This window comes from Aplidium turbinatum, chromosome 8 (genome assembly GCF_918807975.1).
Source record: "Aplidium turbinatum chromosome 8, kaAplTurb1.1, whole genome shotgun sequence".
Taxonomy (NCBI): Eukaryota; Metazoa; Chordata; class Ascidiacea; order Aplousobranchia; family Polyclinidae; genus Aplidium; species Aplidium turbinatum.
Window position 1 is genome coordinate 8,146,915 of NC_137479.1, and position 13,912 is coordinate 8,160,826.

The 13,912-nt window shown below is 37.7% G+C and overlaps 1 protein-coding gene across 2 annotated transcripts in view; it reads right to left on the bottom strand.

The window, feature by feature from the left end:
* Positions 1-617: 617 nt before the first annotated feature.
* The window catches only part of LOC145776405 (AP-2 complex subunit alpha-2-like), a 28,686-nt gene continuing 15,391 nt past the window's right edge, over positions 618-13,912 (bottom strand). The window contains exons 15-23 of one of the 2 annotated variants that reach the window (XM_082587805.1): positions 13,331-13,449; positions 12,664-12,741; positions 10,278-10,360; positions 8,186-8,277; positions 7,165-7,283; positions 6,694-6,816; positions 6,343-6,419; positions 5,240-5,367; positions 618-5,006 (exon numbers count right to left, since the gene is read on the bottom strand). In XM_082587805.1, coding sequence (XP_082443931.1) covers positions 4,929-5,006; positions 5,240-5,367; positions 6,343-6,419; positions 6,694-6,816; positions 7,165-7,283; positions 8,186-8,277; positions 10,278-10,360; positions 12,664-12,741; positions 13,331-13,449 — 897 coding nt within the window. In that variant the 3' untranslated portion in view covers positions 618-4,928. The remainder of the gene's footprint in view (positions 5,007-5,239; positions 5,368-6,342; positions 6,420-6,693; positions 6,817-7,164; positions 7,284-8,185; positions 8,278-10,277; positions 10,361-12,663; positions 12,742-13,330; positions 13,450-13,912) is intronic. The other variant, XM_082587806.1, reaches the window with a different exon arrangement.

Consider the following 13,912-nt stretch of genomic DNA (forward strand, 5'->3'; position numbering starts at 1 on the left):
CCGCCTTCGCTGGTCAGGACATGTCGTGCGGATGGACCCAACGAGACTTCCTCGAATAATGCTTTATAGTGAACCAGAGACAAGGAAAAGACCCCTCGAAAGACCAAAAATAAGATGCAAAGATCAGCTGAAAGTCTCCCTCAACCATGCAAACATTGATCTGGATTCAAGGGAACAAATTGCTAGTGACAGATCCCTCTGGAGAAAAAGAACTAGGGAAGGCACAGAAATTTTCGAGAAAAAAAGGATACAAAAAGCCCAAGAAAAACAAAACACTAGAAAAGAAAAGCTAAAACTACCACATCCCCCACCCTCCATGCACTGTGATTTTTTTAGTGCCAAGCACTTAATATTAATCACACTCTGAGTTACACTCTCAGTGGCCAAGATCTACTCAGCACTAGAGTCCTTGTTTAGTTATGAGAATTGCATGCTCAGTGGCCAAGGGGTTATGCCTTCGGCTCTAGTGCTGGCAGATTTGAGGTCGATTCCAGGTCGGGTCATACCGAAGACTCTAAAAACGGTACAGATTGTATTTTTTCTTGCATAACGCAGTGAGAAGTCGGGTAATAATATGACGACAAATCTCATACAAAATTAAACATGAGCCCTCCTGTTGCTAAAAGCTCTTAGTAGCTTTAGACTGTAGAGTGACAAAAATAAAACCATAACACTACTATCCCAACAAGTTCCTGAAGAGAGCCAGACAAAAGTACTGCAGCTTTGAGCAATGAAAAACTTCCTCTTCGCCATATATTAGGACTAAGTTTCTAAGCTGCCAAAATCATATTTAGTAAAGCTGAGTGTAGCGAAATTAAAACGATGTGAAAACGGCAACTGTTGCCAACTGGGTAGGTCATAAAAACTGCCACAACAAAGCAGAAGTGACTTCAACTCTTAACAAGATCAAGAAATTGCAGATATACTATGTATTCACCATTGTTGGAATATATCGTGAGGTTCAGATCAAAAACACCGCAAACTGCTGTGATTATCGATCCAAAAATGTGGAATATGTGTTACAAAGGTATACAACGTGATGGTAAACTCCATTAGTTTAACGTGAAAGGAAGAAGTTGCTTTCATGCCAAAAATACATAAATGGTGATTTGTAAATGAAAGCATCGCAATAAATTATTTCCATCACAAAACATCATATTAACGCAACTGTCAAGCAACCAATGAATTCGTTCATATTTTCAACAGCGATGATAATAATCGAAGGATCCTTCCCCCAGACTACAAATCAACCTTTTTTACATTGATTCAACGTTTGCAGACGTTGAAAAGGTTGTTTTGCTGTTTGGGTCATACCCTCTGCGGAAAAGATTTCAGAGCCACAGTTGATGTTTTGTGTGTATCCTACCCAATCAGCACATTAGCATTTTTTACATCGATTCAACGTTTATAGATGTTGAATCAATGTCAATAATTAATATTATTGACTTTCTGACTGGGGATAAGCTGCCACAAGCAAGCAGCTGTTTTCAACTGATTTTGATATGAAATTGTCGTATAGTGAAACAACGCAAATGCGAGGTTAGTGAAAAAGTATATGGTGAAAAATAATAATGGAACGTTGTTATGGCAACAACACGGTAAAGTACAACGCAAAAACACAAAAGCAAAAATTTTGGTTGCAAAAAGGTAGGTCATGACAAAGAAGATGGTACAAAAGAATGGATCAAAACACTCTTGAATTGTGTGCTCAATATTTTAAAAACAGAAAGAACTCCATTATACCGACTTTTCATATTGATAGAACACGAATGCAGGTTGAAAAACAGTCAAGACAACTCATGTTTGCTGACTTTTACAAATTGTGAGCGGTAGAAATATGGGAATATGATGAAATATAAAATAATAGTACAGTACAACGACAGATTCATTTGACAAAGGTCGTATAATACCCAAGTGTAAGGAGTGACAATAAAATTTGAACAATAATTTAATAACTGAAAAAATACGACATCTGTCAAGGTAAGAAACTCAGTGCGATTAGAAAATAATTAAATACACTGGTCTACAAAAGCATGTTTTTCTGCGGTTCGGACTGTGAAAACTGATGTGGGGTAATCTTGAGTTGCTGAATCCGAATCTGAACTCAGATTTTTCTTATCACATCAGATTTTTGAGATATGATGACATTAACAATAAATTCTTTATTTTTGCCAAGTGGAAGATTTGACATTGCGTTTACCACCAACATATGCAGTGCCATAGCGAAAGGTTAGTGTTAGACAGGTCAAAGCAGCTTAAATAAGATTACTACATAAGCATTACCATAGGCCTACTTCAATCTTTGTGATTTCATGCAAAACCTTGACAGGGGGTGGTCAGTTTTACTTTTAGCTTGTTATTACTGCTTTGTTGATAATGTTACATCAAAACAAATTGGTATCAAAATTGTAGTTTGTGGGTGCATTTCAGTTATTTATGCTTCCGTTGGCGTGGACTTCTGGATATAGCACAATGTGTAACAAATGCAACGTCAAATCTTCCACTTGTGACAAAAGCAACAGTTTGTTGTTATCATATCTCACAAACTTGACGTGATCGAATAAATTTGAGGTTAGATTCAGATTCAGCACCTTAAAATTACTCTAAATCGGTTTTCAAAGTTCATACCGGGAAAATCGTGTAGACCAGTGTAATCACTTGTCAATTGCCATAAAAGACGTTAGATTGATTATTAATTGATTTTTATAATAAAGATTACAAGCGAAGAGCCTATGCCTTGAAGTGTGGGGGAAAACGGTTACTTAGAAATGTTTGGGTAAACCTACCCCTTCTTTTACCACGATTGCTTTGGGTAATCACTAATCACCTTATTTTGAAAGTCAAACACAACGCCAAGCTTCGACAGAAAACAAGAAAATCCATCACTGTATTTAAGCCAATTAAAGCATGTCAATGTACAAGTTAGACGTAAACTGTTTTTAAAAATGTGTATCAGAAACTCTCGATAAGAACTTGCGTCTGGAAAGACGACAAAGCAACGAAACACAACGAAATTGATTTGAGATGGCACCAAATTTCATTTTGACACGCGTCTATCATTTAAGATTTAGGTTATGATAAGTGTATACAACCATATACAATACATACTACACAGGTTATGACATGATTAGGTTCATTCTGTTGCACATTCGAGCAGTGTGTTTTAGCACGAATTGTGTATGCCCAGACAGAAAATCAGTCGTTTTTTACATTGATTCAACGTCTACAGACGTTCAATCAATGTAAAAGACGACTGATTTGCTGTCTGGGTTGCGTAATTGACAAACGAAATGCAGGACAAAAGTAATTGCAAGTTTGTTCTCCACTTCTTACGGTTATTTAATATAAAATATAAAAAGGACCTTTCAACCACAAGAGCTGAAAACGAAGCGTTCTAATTAGAGATGGTAGAATATTATTCAAAGAGTTCGATTTTGCCAACAAAACACACGCTGATGAAAAGCACAAGTTTCTGTGACAAGATCAAGGTCTAAATTACGCTTTTATACAATTAGTGCAATGCTTGGAAAGAGCACAAAAGAGGAGAAACGCTACTTTTACTCTTGCTATACAAGTTTAACAAGCCAAATGGAAGTAAAGATTAAACCTCGAAATATGTCATTAGTTGTTAACAAACCACATCACTTGTCTTCTGTGGGTAACAGGAAAAAAAAGATTATTTTTGCGCGTGTTTTCAATGTTATAACATGCCGCAATGACGTAGAGATATATTCACGGATTGGCAACGAAAGAGCCACCGACCAGGAGCGGGTTTACACTATCAGGTGTTAGACGGCGGAACAAACGCAAACATACGATCAAGTTCGCGTGGTGCAAATGTTGCTTTATGGAACCTTTTGACAGAAGATTGAGAGTCAATTCAGACGGCCACGTTTCTGTTTCTCAATCGTGTCAACCTCGCCTGCTGTTGAAACGATGTAAAACATCAACTTCTTCAAGATGAGAATGTGCTGGCACAATTAAGTGAATGTAGAAAGTTGAGTTAAAGGATAGAAACAGCATTGATTAAAGCAACGGTTAATTCCTGAAGAAAATTGTTTCTAAAATGTTAAAAATATCTTTGAATTTTAGAAATTTTATGCAATGGTAACCAAGTAGCATTGGGTCATGCGAAAAATGTTCATTGACAATAAACCTTACGAGTTGGTCGATTTCCAGCAATAGAAGCATTGTGGTAATCATACGACCATAAAGATAAATAACACGACCCTCTTTTTACTCTATTAAGGGATCGATATTGGAGCTATTTTAAACTAAAAAAGCGTCTGCACAAGCACAGGCTGAAACTAAATTGGTCTATGAAGCAGCTGATCTTTTCGACAATATGCTAACAATTAAACACAGTTTAGAATAAATTATTTCATTTTGACAAGGATTATTAATTATTTGTAACTTGAAAACAATTTTCGCATTTTTTAAAACAACGAAAATCTTCGGCATTCAAAAGCAATTCAGGTGCGTATATGGCTATGAAGAGATATGAAACACGGGAAGGGTACGTTATAGCGTTTAAATGGGTTGCAATAAGTTAACTGGCCATCAGTGTTCAAAGGAGCAGTACATTTAGTCTGTGGCAGAAAGAATGATTGAACCAAAGAGCAGAAGCAGCAATGGTAGGTGGGTACAATGTTGCATGGTGGCATGCAGAAAATATGGAAGCGTATGAAGAAACCAAATTGAGATTATATGTTCATTGTTCAAACCTCACTAAATGAGAGCTCTGCTAAAAAAAGTACTAGCTTCCTTAGGTCAAACAACTACGTATTTCGCAATTCATTCACAAAAAAAAGGAAAATGTTTCGATATGTTATGATTGAATAAACTTCACTAAAGTTTTGATCAAAATACAAGACGTCTTCATCGCCACCACCACTTCTTCACAACCAGAAAGTGAAAATGGAGTCCTCTTAAAATTGATCCTGGAGGAGCTCGCAGAGTATAGGAGACAACTCCCCAGTGCTGGAGCGAATGGTGAGACGGTACATCTGCGGGTGATAAATGAGTTTCAATGTGAGATACAACAGACGGAAGGAATATTATTTTGACTTGGAATACGAAGTCAATACATACAATACAATACAATACAATACATAAATTTGACTTCGAATACGAAGTCAATACATTTTAACGCCGATGTAGAAAGATGGCATTTACAGTACACATTGGTATTGGGCAAGATGCAACCGGTAAAGCAAAGGTTAAAGTAAACCTCACTAACCTTAGCTTTTGTATTGGGCTCCAAGCGTAACAGGCATCCAATTTGAGCCTGTTTAGTTTTCAAAATTCCGGTTCCAACCAGATTTTCCGGATTTGGATCAACGTTCGGGAGACAAGACAAGCCGAACCCTGTTGAAATCGAAACGTCAAAGGAAAGGTTGCAAAACTTTTCAACCTTTTCTAGGGCAATTATTTAGGAATAAAACGCAACATTACAGTTAATAGGCACCGCTTTAAAACAAAAGTATCGCCTTCAGTAATTGGCGTTGTAAATACAAAATTTGTTAAAAGCGATGTTTCCCAGTCGCAGAGTTTCCCAAAATTTGTGGTGAGCCGTAAGTCAACAAGTTAACCACTGCCCAGGTACACAGTTGGTTTTCCTGGCAGAAGCATAATTGGGACCAAGTTTGCAGTCATTGAAAATCTATATGCTACTATGAGTGTTTCATTTTTTCCACACTTTCGAAATTAAAAACGTTCGGGTTAGCGTATGATGGGAGTTTGGACACTGATTTGAAAAATGTAATTTTTATTCCATTATGACGTTGCTGAAGCTCATTGCTCAATGCTCATTGAGCTATTGAGCATGCTTCACTGGGTTGAGGTGTGAGAGAGAGTTTAAAGTGGGAAGACAACTCATACACTATAGAGCTGGTAAAAAGCTAATTAATCAGCATTACCCTTTCCCAGCAAACAACTTTTTTAACCTATTCTTCGTGATCACTTTAAGAAAATTTAGCGACATTTAAAAGTTTCAAGGAAATTTCTATGGAAATAATAAGGAAACGTGAGAAAATTTGTTACGTTGCAAAAAGATTTTGTCCATGTGTCTTTTGTTTGCTGACACTACTAAAAGTGCAATAAGTGACACTGGAAGTAACCGTAAATTAGGATGTGATTCTTAAAATGATAAAGTTTCGAAGGACAGTGTGTTGAAATTTTTCATATGGATATTATGCTCAAAAAAGTAGTCAAAGGTGTTAATGGTGTATAGTTTTCAAGTTTAAGGAAATCTATAAACATCTAAGGAAATTTTGTTGTCAATAAAAAGAAATAAAAACAATTGAAAGTAGGAGCCTTAGTATGTATTACAAAGCAACTCACCGATCAGCTTCGCTTTGGCTTGTTCGGAGTCAATCGGGTGTTTGGCTTCGAAGATTTTTTGACATTCTTGGTTTGGTCTGAAAGAAGAGGTGAGAACAATAATTAATTAAACTACCATTCAACGTTTTATAGGCAGAGAAAACTTTTTCTCGAACCGTAGAAAATTTCATTATCAGATCACCGCTTCAATGCGTGATGGAAATCTACAGATTCAAAAACAGACAAACATCAACCGGCGAAACGAACATTAGACAGTAAAATCCATCATTTTTACGTTGATTCAATGTCTGCAGATGGTAAATTAATGTAAAAAAGACGCATTTTGCTGTCTGGGATGTTGCTTTCACTTACTGGCCGAGCTGTTTCCACCTTGCAAAGAAATCAGATGATGCCATGTCGACGCCTTCAAAGAATTTATTGACAGGAACAGGAACTTTCAAGGACAGCGACTGTGGAGCTCCGGAGTGGTTGCAGCTGCGGGCAGATAGAAAGGCTTAATGAGTATTGATTTAAATAACTTGATCAATTCCAGAATAACACCGAACATAGTATTCCAACTTCGCATTAGCTTTCCTTAAGGGTAAGCGCTTCCTAGAAAAACACTACAGTATACCGACTCGGAAACGCTGTTTATAAACAAACGCTTTCAATACAATCGCTACAATAGAAATACTTATACTTGAAGCAAGACTTCACTACATTGTTTCACGGAAAATTATATTCATAACGAAAACTAGGGTTTTGCATTGGTTTGATATCTAATTGCGTCATATCGATGTGAAAAAAAATGCGAAGGAAAGATTTTTTCAGTTGTAGACTTACCGTATTTTGAGACATAGAGAGTTTTTAAAGACGGCCAAGCACTCCAAGTTGACAAAGTATTGCACTTGCGCGCCCCCATTTATAACAGAGGGGCATTCCTTTTGGGTGGTGATTGTAAGCTGTGTGATGTAAACGTGAGATTTAGGATTCTTTACAACACAAATGAGCACTATTGTTCACTGACACTCTGACAGTGACAATCTTTATTCCAGGATTAAGAAAGTTTCCTTTAAAGTTTAGAGTTTAGTTCTGGCAGTTTCGTATATGCGTATAGCGTGACACAAGTCCGGTTATCTTACTTGACAGAAGTTCCCGCTTGTTGTCTATGAATTGTTCCATCTACTTATTATGTAACAAAGGCGATATAAAATTACAAAGATTGGTTCGGTTTTAACAACATTTTCTTTACGAATGGCCACAATGGCTTGCTTGTTCTTGTATGTTAAAACTGCCGAAGCACTGTGTGTCCTGGATAGCAATAATGGTTACGAGCCAATGTATCCATCGGTAGTTAAGTGCTGCGATCGGCGCAGGACAACTCAGCCAGTTGGTGGCACGGCTAAGTTTGCCAGGGCTCGCGATTTTCTTCCAGAATGCTGAGTAAAATTGCATTGACAAGTTGGTACGACCAGATACAGAGTCGAACCAGCATCCAACGAATGAGAAGCTGGGGGCGCTATCTATATGTCAACACACTGGTCTTCAGCAAATTCTTTTCGTTTTCACCCAACTGCTTGCTGATTTACACATTTTCACTTCAACGTGAACAACTGTACAATGTGAACACATCAGTCCCTTTTGATAACGTAAAAAGGGACTGATATGTTGGCTGGGATTAGATTGCTAGGAAACTTCTATGCAGCAAACCATACAGATATGGTTACTAAAAGTTTGCCTATGGCGGTGTCTGAATATTTTTTTATTTTTCGACACAAAAGCTTGCTTAAAAATTTTTGATATTTGACGTCACAAAACAGTAGATCGGCATTGTTTAATGTTTATTCGTCAACTTGAATCTTACTTTTCCTTCTGTGTCTGGAGTTTGTTGGACTGAGGCAACGAAATTCATCAGTTGAGTGGAGGTTTTGTTTCCAAAGAAAAATCCGATGCGACCTGTACAAAAAGTTAATACAAATCTAATTCAAGTTCTATACTTCGTGCGTTGGTGACAAAATTGAGGGTCCACGTCTTTTAGGCGCAGACAGCTAGGCGCAGACAGTTAGGCGCCAGTCTAATAGGCGCGCACACTGTGGTGTCAGGGTATTTAGGTGCGGAGCACTGTGGCGCCCGTTCATTTAGGTGCTATTCATAGAAAAGTCTGCAGATTGTATCAGCTCAGCTTTGGCAAAACCTAGTCGGGGTTTTGACGGAAAATTAAGTTACTCTTCACTCAAGCCACCCGTTTGAATACAGGTTACGATATATTTTTTTACTAATGTTTAGTGTAGTTATTATTTGTCATTGACTTAACTAAAAGTGAACTCATTCATGTTCGGAAACTTGAATAAATTATTGATAAAGCTTTCGCCGACGCAAATCTGGACTAACAACAGATAAATGCAGAACAAGCGCATTAAAAAAACAATATAGTTTTCTGTTCAATATAACATTTTGTGTGAAAAGCATTGCTCGACAAAGCAGCTTCACTCACTGAAACCATGACTAACAACAAATAAATGCACGCGCATTAACAAAACAACATATTTTTTTGTTCAATATAACATTTTGTGTGAAACGCATTGTCCTACCTGCCAAGCTGATACAATCTGCAGACTTAACTAGGAATAGCACTTAACTGAACGGGCGCCACAGTGCTCCGCACCTAAATATCTTGACGCCACAGTGTGCCTGCCTATTTGACCGGCGCCTAAAAGACTTGCTCCCAAACTTGAAGCGATTTTTAAACGCTGATCCGTGTGAAATATCCACGTTTAGGGTTTAGTCGGACAGCTTTGTGCCCAGACAAATATGTAACCTTTGAGCACTTTAATACAGTTAACTCTCTGAATGCAGTAGAACATTAGGGAACAGGCACACAAGAATGCAATGAAACGGAAATAGATAAATATGTTCACCAAAAAAAACAAACAACGGACGCTGCGGCGTAGGTTGACGAAAGTAAGAGAACGTGGACTTTTGGCGGCAAGTAAATAACGTTGCCGTTTCAAAAATCAACAAAACAGTCACAACAAGTAATCTTCGACACCAAACAACGTTCTCAATACAGCTGCTTAGCAAACACAGAAGGCAGCCCCTCGATAGTAATCAGCAAATGCAGCTTAAAAACAATGAATTCCAAGAGTTTCAGTTCACAAACTAGTAAACTTTTGATTGGACACGGCCCTTTTCTCCAATCAACTACAATATGCTGATTACAACCTATTTCTTCGCCTGCTGTAGTAATCAGTGGATTAAATTGTCGGTTATGTGAACAAGCATTTGCTTCTTTTCGTTTTGATGTCGGTTTAACCTCCACAAACGTTAAATAAGTGAATGTGTAGCGATGTTTTTAATTACAACATAGAAAAGGCAACTTTGTTTACGTTTTCCATCTTTCACCACTTATAAGCTTCAACACCAAACAAGAACTTCAAAGAAATAACTCAATGGTGGTTGCAATGTAACTAGATATCAATTTGATTGAGTTAATCTAACTAACTACAACAACAGCAACACAGATTCTACAATTGATTCAACGTCTGCAAACATTCAACCGATGTACACTGTACACTTGTACAGTATATGAATCAAATTTACTAACTATACAAACAAATAGTAAAATCGAGTTTTTTGGAGCATTTTTTCGTTTCAAGTTGAATAAGACAAAAACTGGACTCGTTTAAAAATAAACTAAAAAACAGACACTTAGCCCACAAAGCAAAGTTGAATGTATTTTCTGGTAATTTAGCGTCGAAGACAGTTATTTAGAAAGTATCTTTAAACCAGCAAGACAAGGAAGCTTTTTTGAATACAATAAAATTACGGCAATCTTCACCTGCTCAGATATCGTAAAAGCAACCGACAGCAAACGAGTTCATTTTTACATTGATTCGACGTTTGCAGACGCTCAAATCAATGTAAAAATGGAGCTAGCTAGCACTCAATTTTCTCACCATAATGTTCTTTGAACTCCGCCTTGACACCAATCTGTAGCAAGTCGTTCTCGAACAGAATGCCGCTGTGTTTGAACAGGAACCTGTGCGTGAAAAGATGAAATTTAAAATCATTTCCGGCATGGAATATTACAGTGGTACCAGTCAGAAAACCAATCCTTTTTATATTGATTCAACATCAGCAGACGTTTAATCAGTAAAAAAGGATGTATTATTGTATTGGCTGACTGGGTAGGTCCGATAGAAAATAAACTGAAGGACCACTTCAAAAACGACATTAATGAAACTGTTGATTTCTCACATATCTTGTCATCCCATGTAAATCAAGCGATATATTGCACACAGTTGTGAAAATGACAAAGGGTTTTGCATTCATCGCATTACATATTGTAACCTTAGTCTTAAAATGCTGGAGTTCAGTGTGCAACTGAGCATACAAATTTTATGTAACTTCTGCTGGTCTTGCAGTGATGCAAGTTGGAAGCTCTTCAAAAGCTTTAAGAACGTTGCACATTGCACAACCTGAAGCCCATTAATTGATGAAAAGAATATCCTTTGCGTTGCAACTAACTTTCGATACGGTGAAACAAATCAGGTTTGCTTACACTGGCAAAGTTATACCCCAGACAGCAAGACGGCTGATTCAGTCTAAAAACGTCGGATTTTGCTGTCTGAATAAGCTTTGTAATCTGGGATATGCCTTGCTGTCTGGGATCACTCTAGCAACGTTAAAACAATGCAAAAATGAAGACTCGTTGTTCAGTCTTCACTTTTTAATTAGCAAGCTACACACTAGCATGGATTCTGGCATACAACTACAAACTAAAATTGGTTAGAAGAAACACCAAAACATTAATTCTGTTTCTACATCTTGTATTCTACGTTAGATTTGCAATGAAGTCAGTGACATGACACAGACCGCTCCCAACGTACGTATCTGCAGCTTCCAAGACTGTCTTGTCGGACAGTGGCTTGACAGCAAGCCAACGTGGTGGCGTTAATGGAGTGAAAGTATGATTGAAATAAGGCTCAAGATAATCGACGCTGCAAGCGTTGAATCAACGTAAAAACTCTCCATTTTGACAAATCTCCAGTCAAACAAAACGCAGCTATCAAATCTAACATGCAACTACACATTAAGAAAATCTAGTCTAGAAAATTTAACAGAAAACATTTCTACGTCGTTGCAACATCGCCAGACGTTGAATCGATGTAAAAAGACATTCTTGTCATCTAAAAAGATGTTCGATTTCCAGACAGCAAAATCAGTCATTTTATTACATTGATTCAATGCTGTCTAAATTGGTTATTCTTGAATGTGATATCTTGTGTTCGCTTAACGTGATATTAAAGAAATTCTTTTTCCTTTTCCAGGTGAGTCGTGACAGTGCTACTATCCGAATTACTTATCCCATCAACCAACACCTGGGGCAATCTATCGTCAGTCTACGTTCATATTACGTCTGACAACGTAATACTGACGTGAAAGTGACGGAGTTTACAACCAAGATTACTTTTGCATGTTTTCATCATCATTATCATTTTCATCATCATCATCATCCTCCTCTATCATTGGTGCTGGAGGAAGTTGCTCCACAGAAGCCAACACGCTTCTTAAATCATCTTGCAATTCTTGCACACTGGTGGAAGGAACATCAGGAGGAGACAAGCTGTCCGTGTCAATCAAGCTCTTCCGTTTGGTGAGGATGTTGGAAAGGGAGCTTTTACGCAAGGTGTACAAGAAGTTCTGATTGATGGTGTTCCCGATAACAGAAAGTGTGTCTTTCTCTTTACTTGGAGATGAAGACGAAGTTTCTGATGTATGATGATCGACAGAAAGTAACTTTCCGGATGCAGGATTAGGAGATAGATCGGAACCCATTTGGGAAGATTCGCTGGTTATCAAGACAGAAATAATTTCACTGGAAGTGACTTTTTTATCGTCCGCTTGCACATACAAATCAACATCACAGACAGCAAATCAGTCGTTTTTTAAATTGATTCAACGTCGGTAGACGTTGAATCAATGTAAAAAACAACTGATTTTCTGTCTGGGAATATGGCGATTGTTTGAGAATAAATATACTGATTGACCTTGATTTATATCATTAGACGATGAAGCAAAAAAAAAATATTGATTTTGCGCTTTGCATGTCAAGTTTACTTGCCACCGCAGTGCAAGACGTTTGGTTTCAACAATAAAGCATGTCAAAAACAACCACAGAAAATTTGCAAGGTATTTATACTTTCTGTGCATCCTGACTTCAAATAAATACAAAATCCAGCGGGGAGTTTCATGACAAATAAATTACTTATAAAGCTGCATAGAAATAAAACAAGCAATTATTAAACATATAATTTCTAGAACATTTCAAACAAGTCTTACTTTGAATAGTACTGCGTCTCGTATTCGGGACTAAGATTCGCCTCTTCGGTGAAAGCAGAAGCAAAAGCATCTGCAGGACTAAGCATGCGGAGAAAATAGAAAATCATGTTACAGAACAATGTTGCAGCAGAAGAGTGTTATGCAATTCAATTCATTCCTTCATGAACACCAACACTTCTGGCACGCTTGTGCACTTTCAAAGTGAACGTTTTAAAGAGGTTTGTTTACACAATCACCTGGAATCGAACCGGAAACCTTTTTGTTATCAGCATTATGATCAGCACAAAGAAAGGTGGCGCTAAATGTCCCAAATTTGGTCGCGCTTAAGTTTACGTTGTTAAACAGTACCATGTTCCTGTTTGACTTATGTGGAGATGTTGTTAGGTTTTTAAAATATGTTAAAACGTTCACTTTGAAATGCAAGGTAAAGCGGGTGAGTTGTGGTGTTATTTGCAAAGCTCCGATCGAGGCAAGCTTCCATTATACACGCAAGCAAGTGGTGGCTGGTCACAAGCAAACTTTCAAAAATAAGATTAGTCCATCAAATAAAGTGAAGCTGAACATCACAAATTCGCAAACATTACAACTTTGACAAGCGATCACACTGATCATCGAAACAAAAGGGCAAAACTTAAATCGTTATCAAATCTCGAAATCAAGCACTTACTTTGACGCATTTGCTTCGATGACTTGGTGATTGGGTTGCGGTGTATCGGTGACGTCAATGAGCAAAGAGTTGCTGGCTGGCGGCTGCACGGCGGCGCTCATGTTGATGAAGTTCGAGTTCTGAAATGATGAATGAAATGTTAAGTTTCCAAACAACGGAAACAAAATTGCTATTTTACAATGCAAAAAGAAGAGGTTCAGAAGTGTTGCTTTTGTGCTACGTCAACTATCGATAGCAAGGGAAGGATCATTGAAACTTTGATTTTTTGCAAGAATTTTTGTTTGAAAGGCTGCAGCAATACGTTTAGTGCAAACCCCATAGATTTCATGATACGGCGCCAGGCTTGCTGTACCTTTTCTGAACAAAGATGATCGTGATCTCACACTAGACTACACAGCACAGGACTAAACAAAATTAACGACACGAAAAAAAGTTAAGTTCAGAGAAGTCCTAGACACTTGTCAAAATAAAGTGACCGGTTATTTATTTCTTGACCGACTACCTCTACTCAATTTAAGACAATGTAAAGAAATTCAAATCTCAACCGACCAGGCGTCGAGCCAGGAACACACACCCCAACAC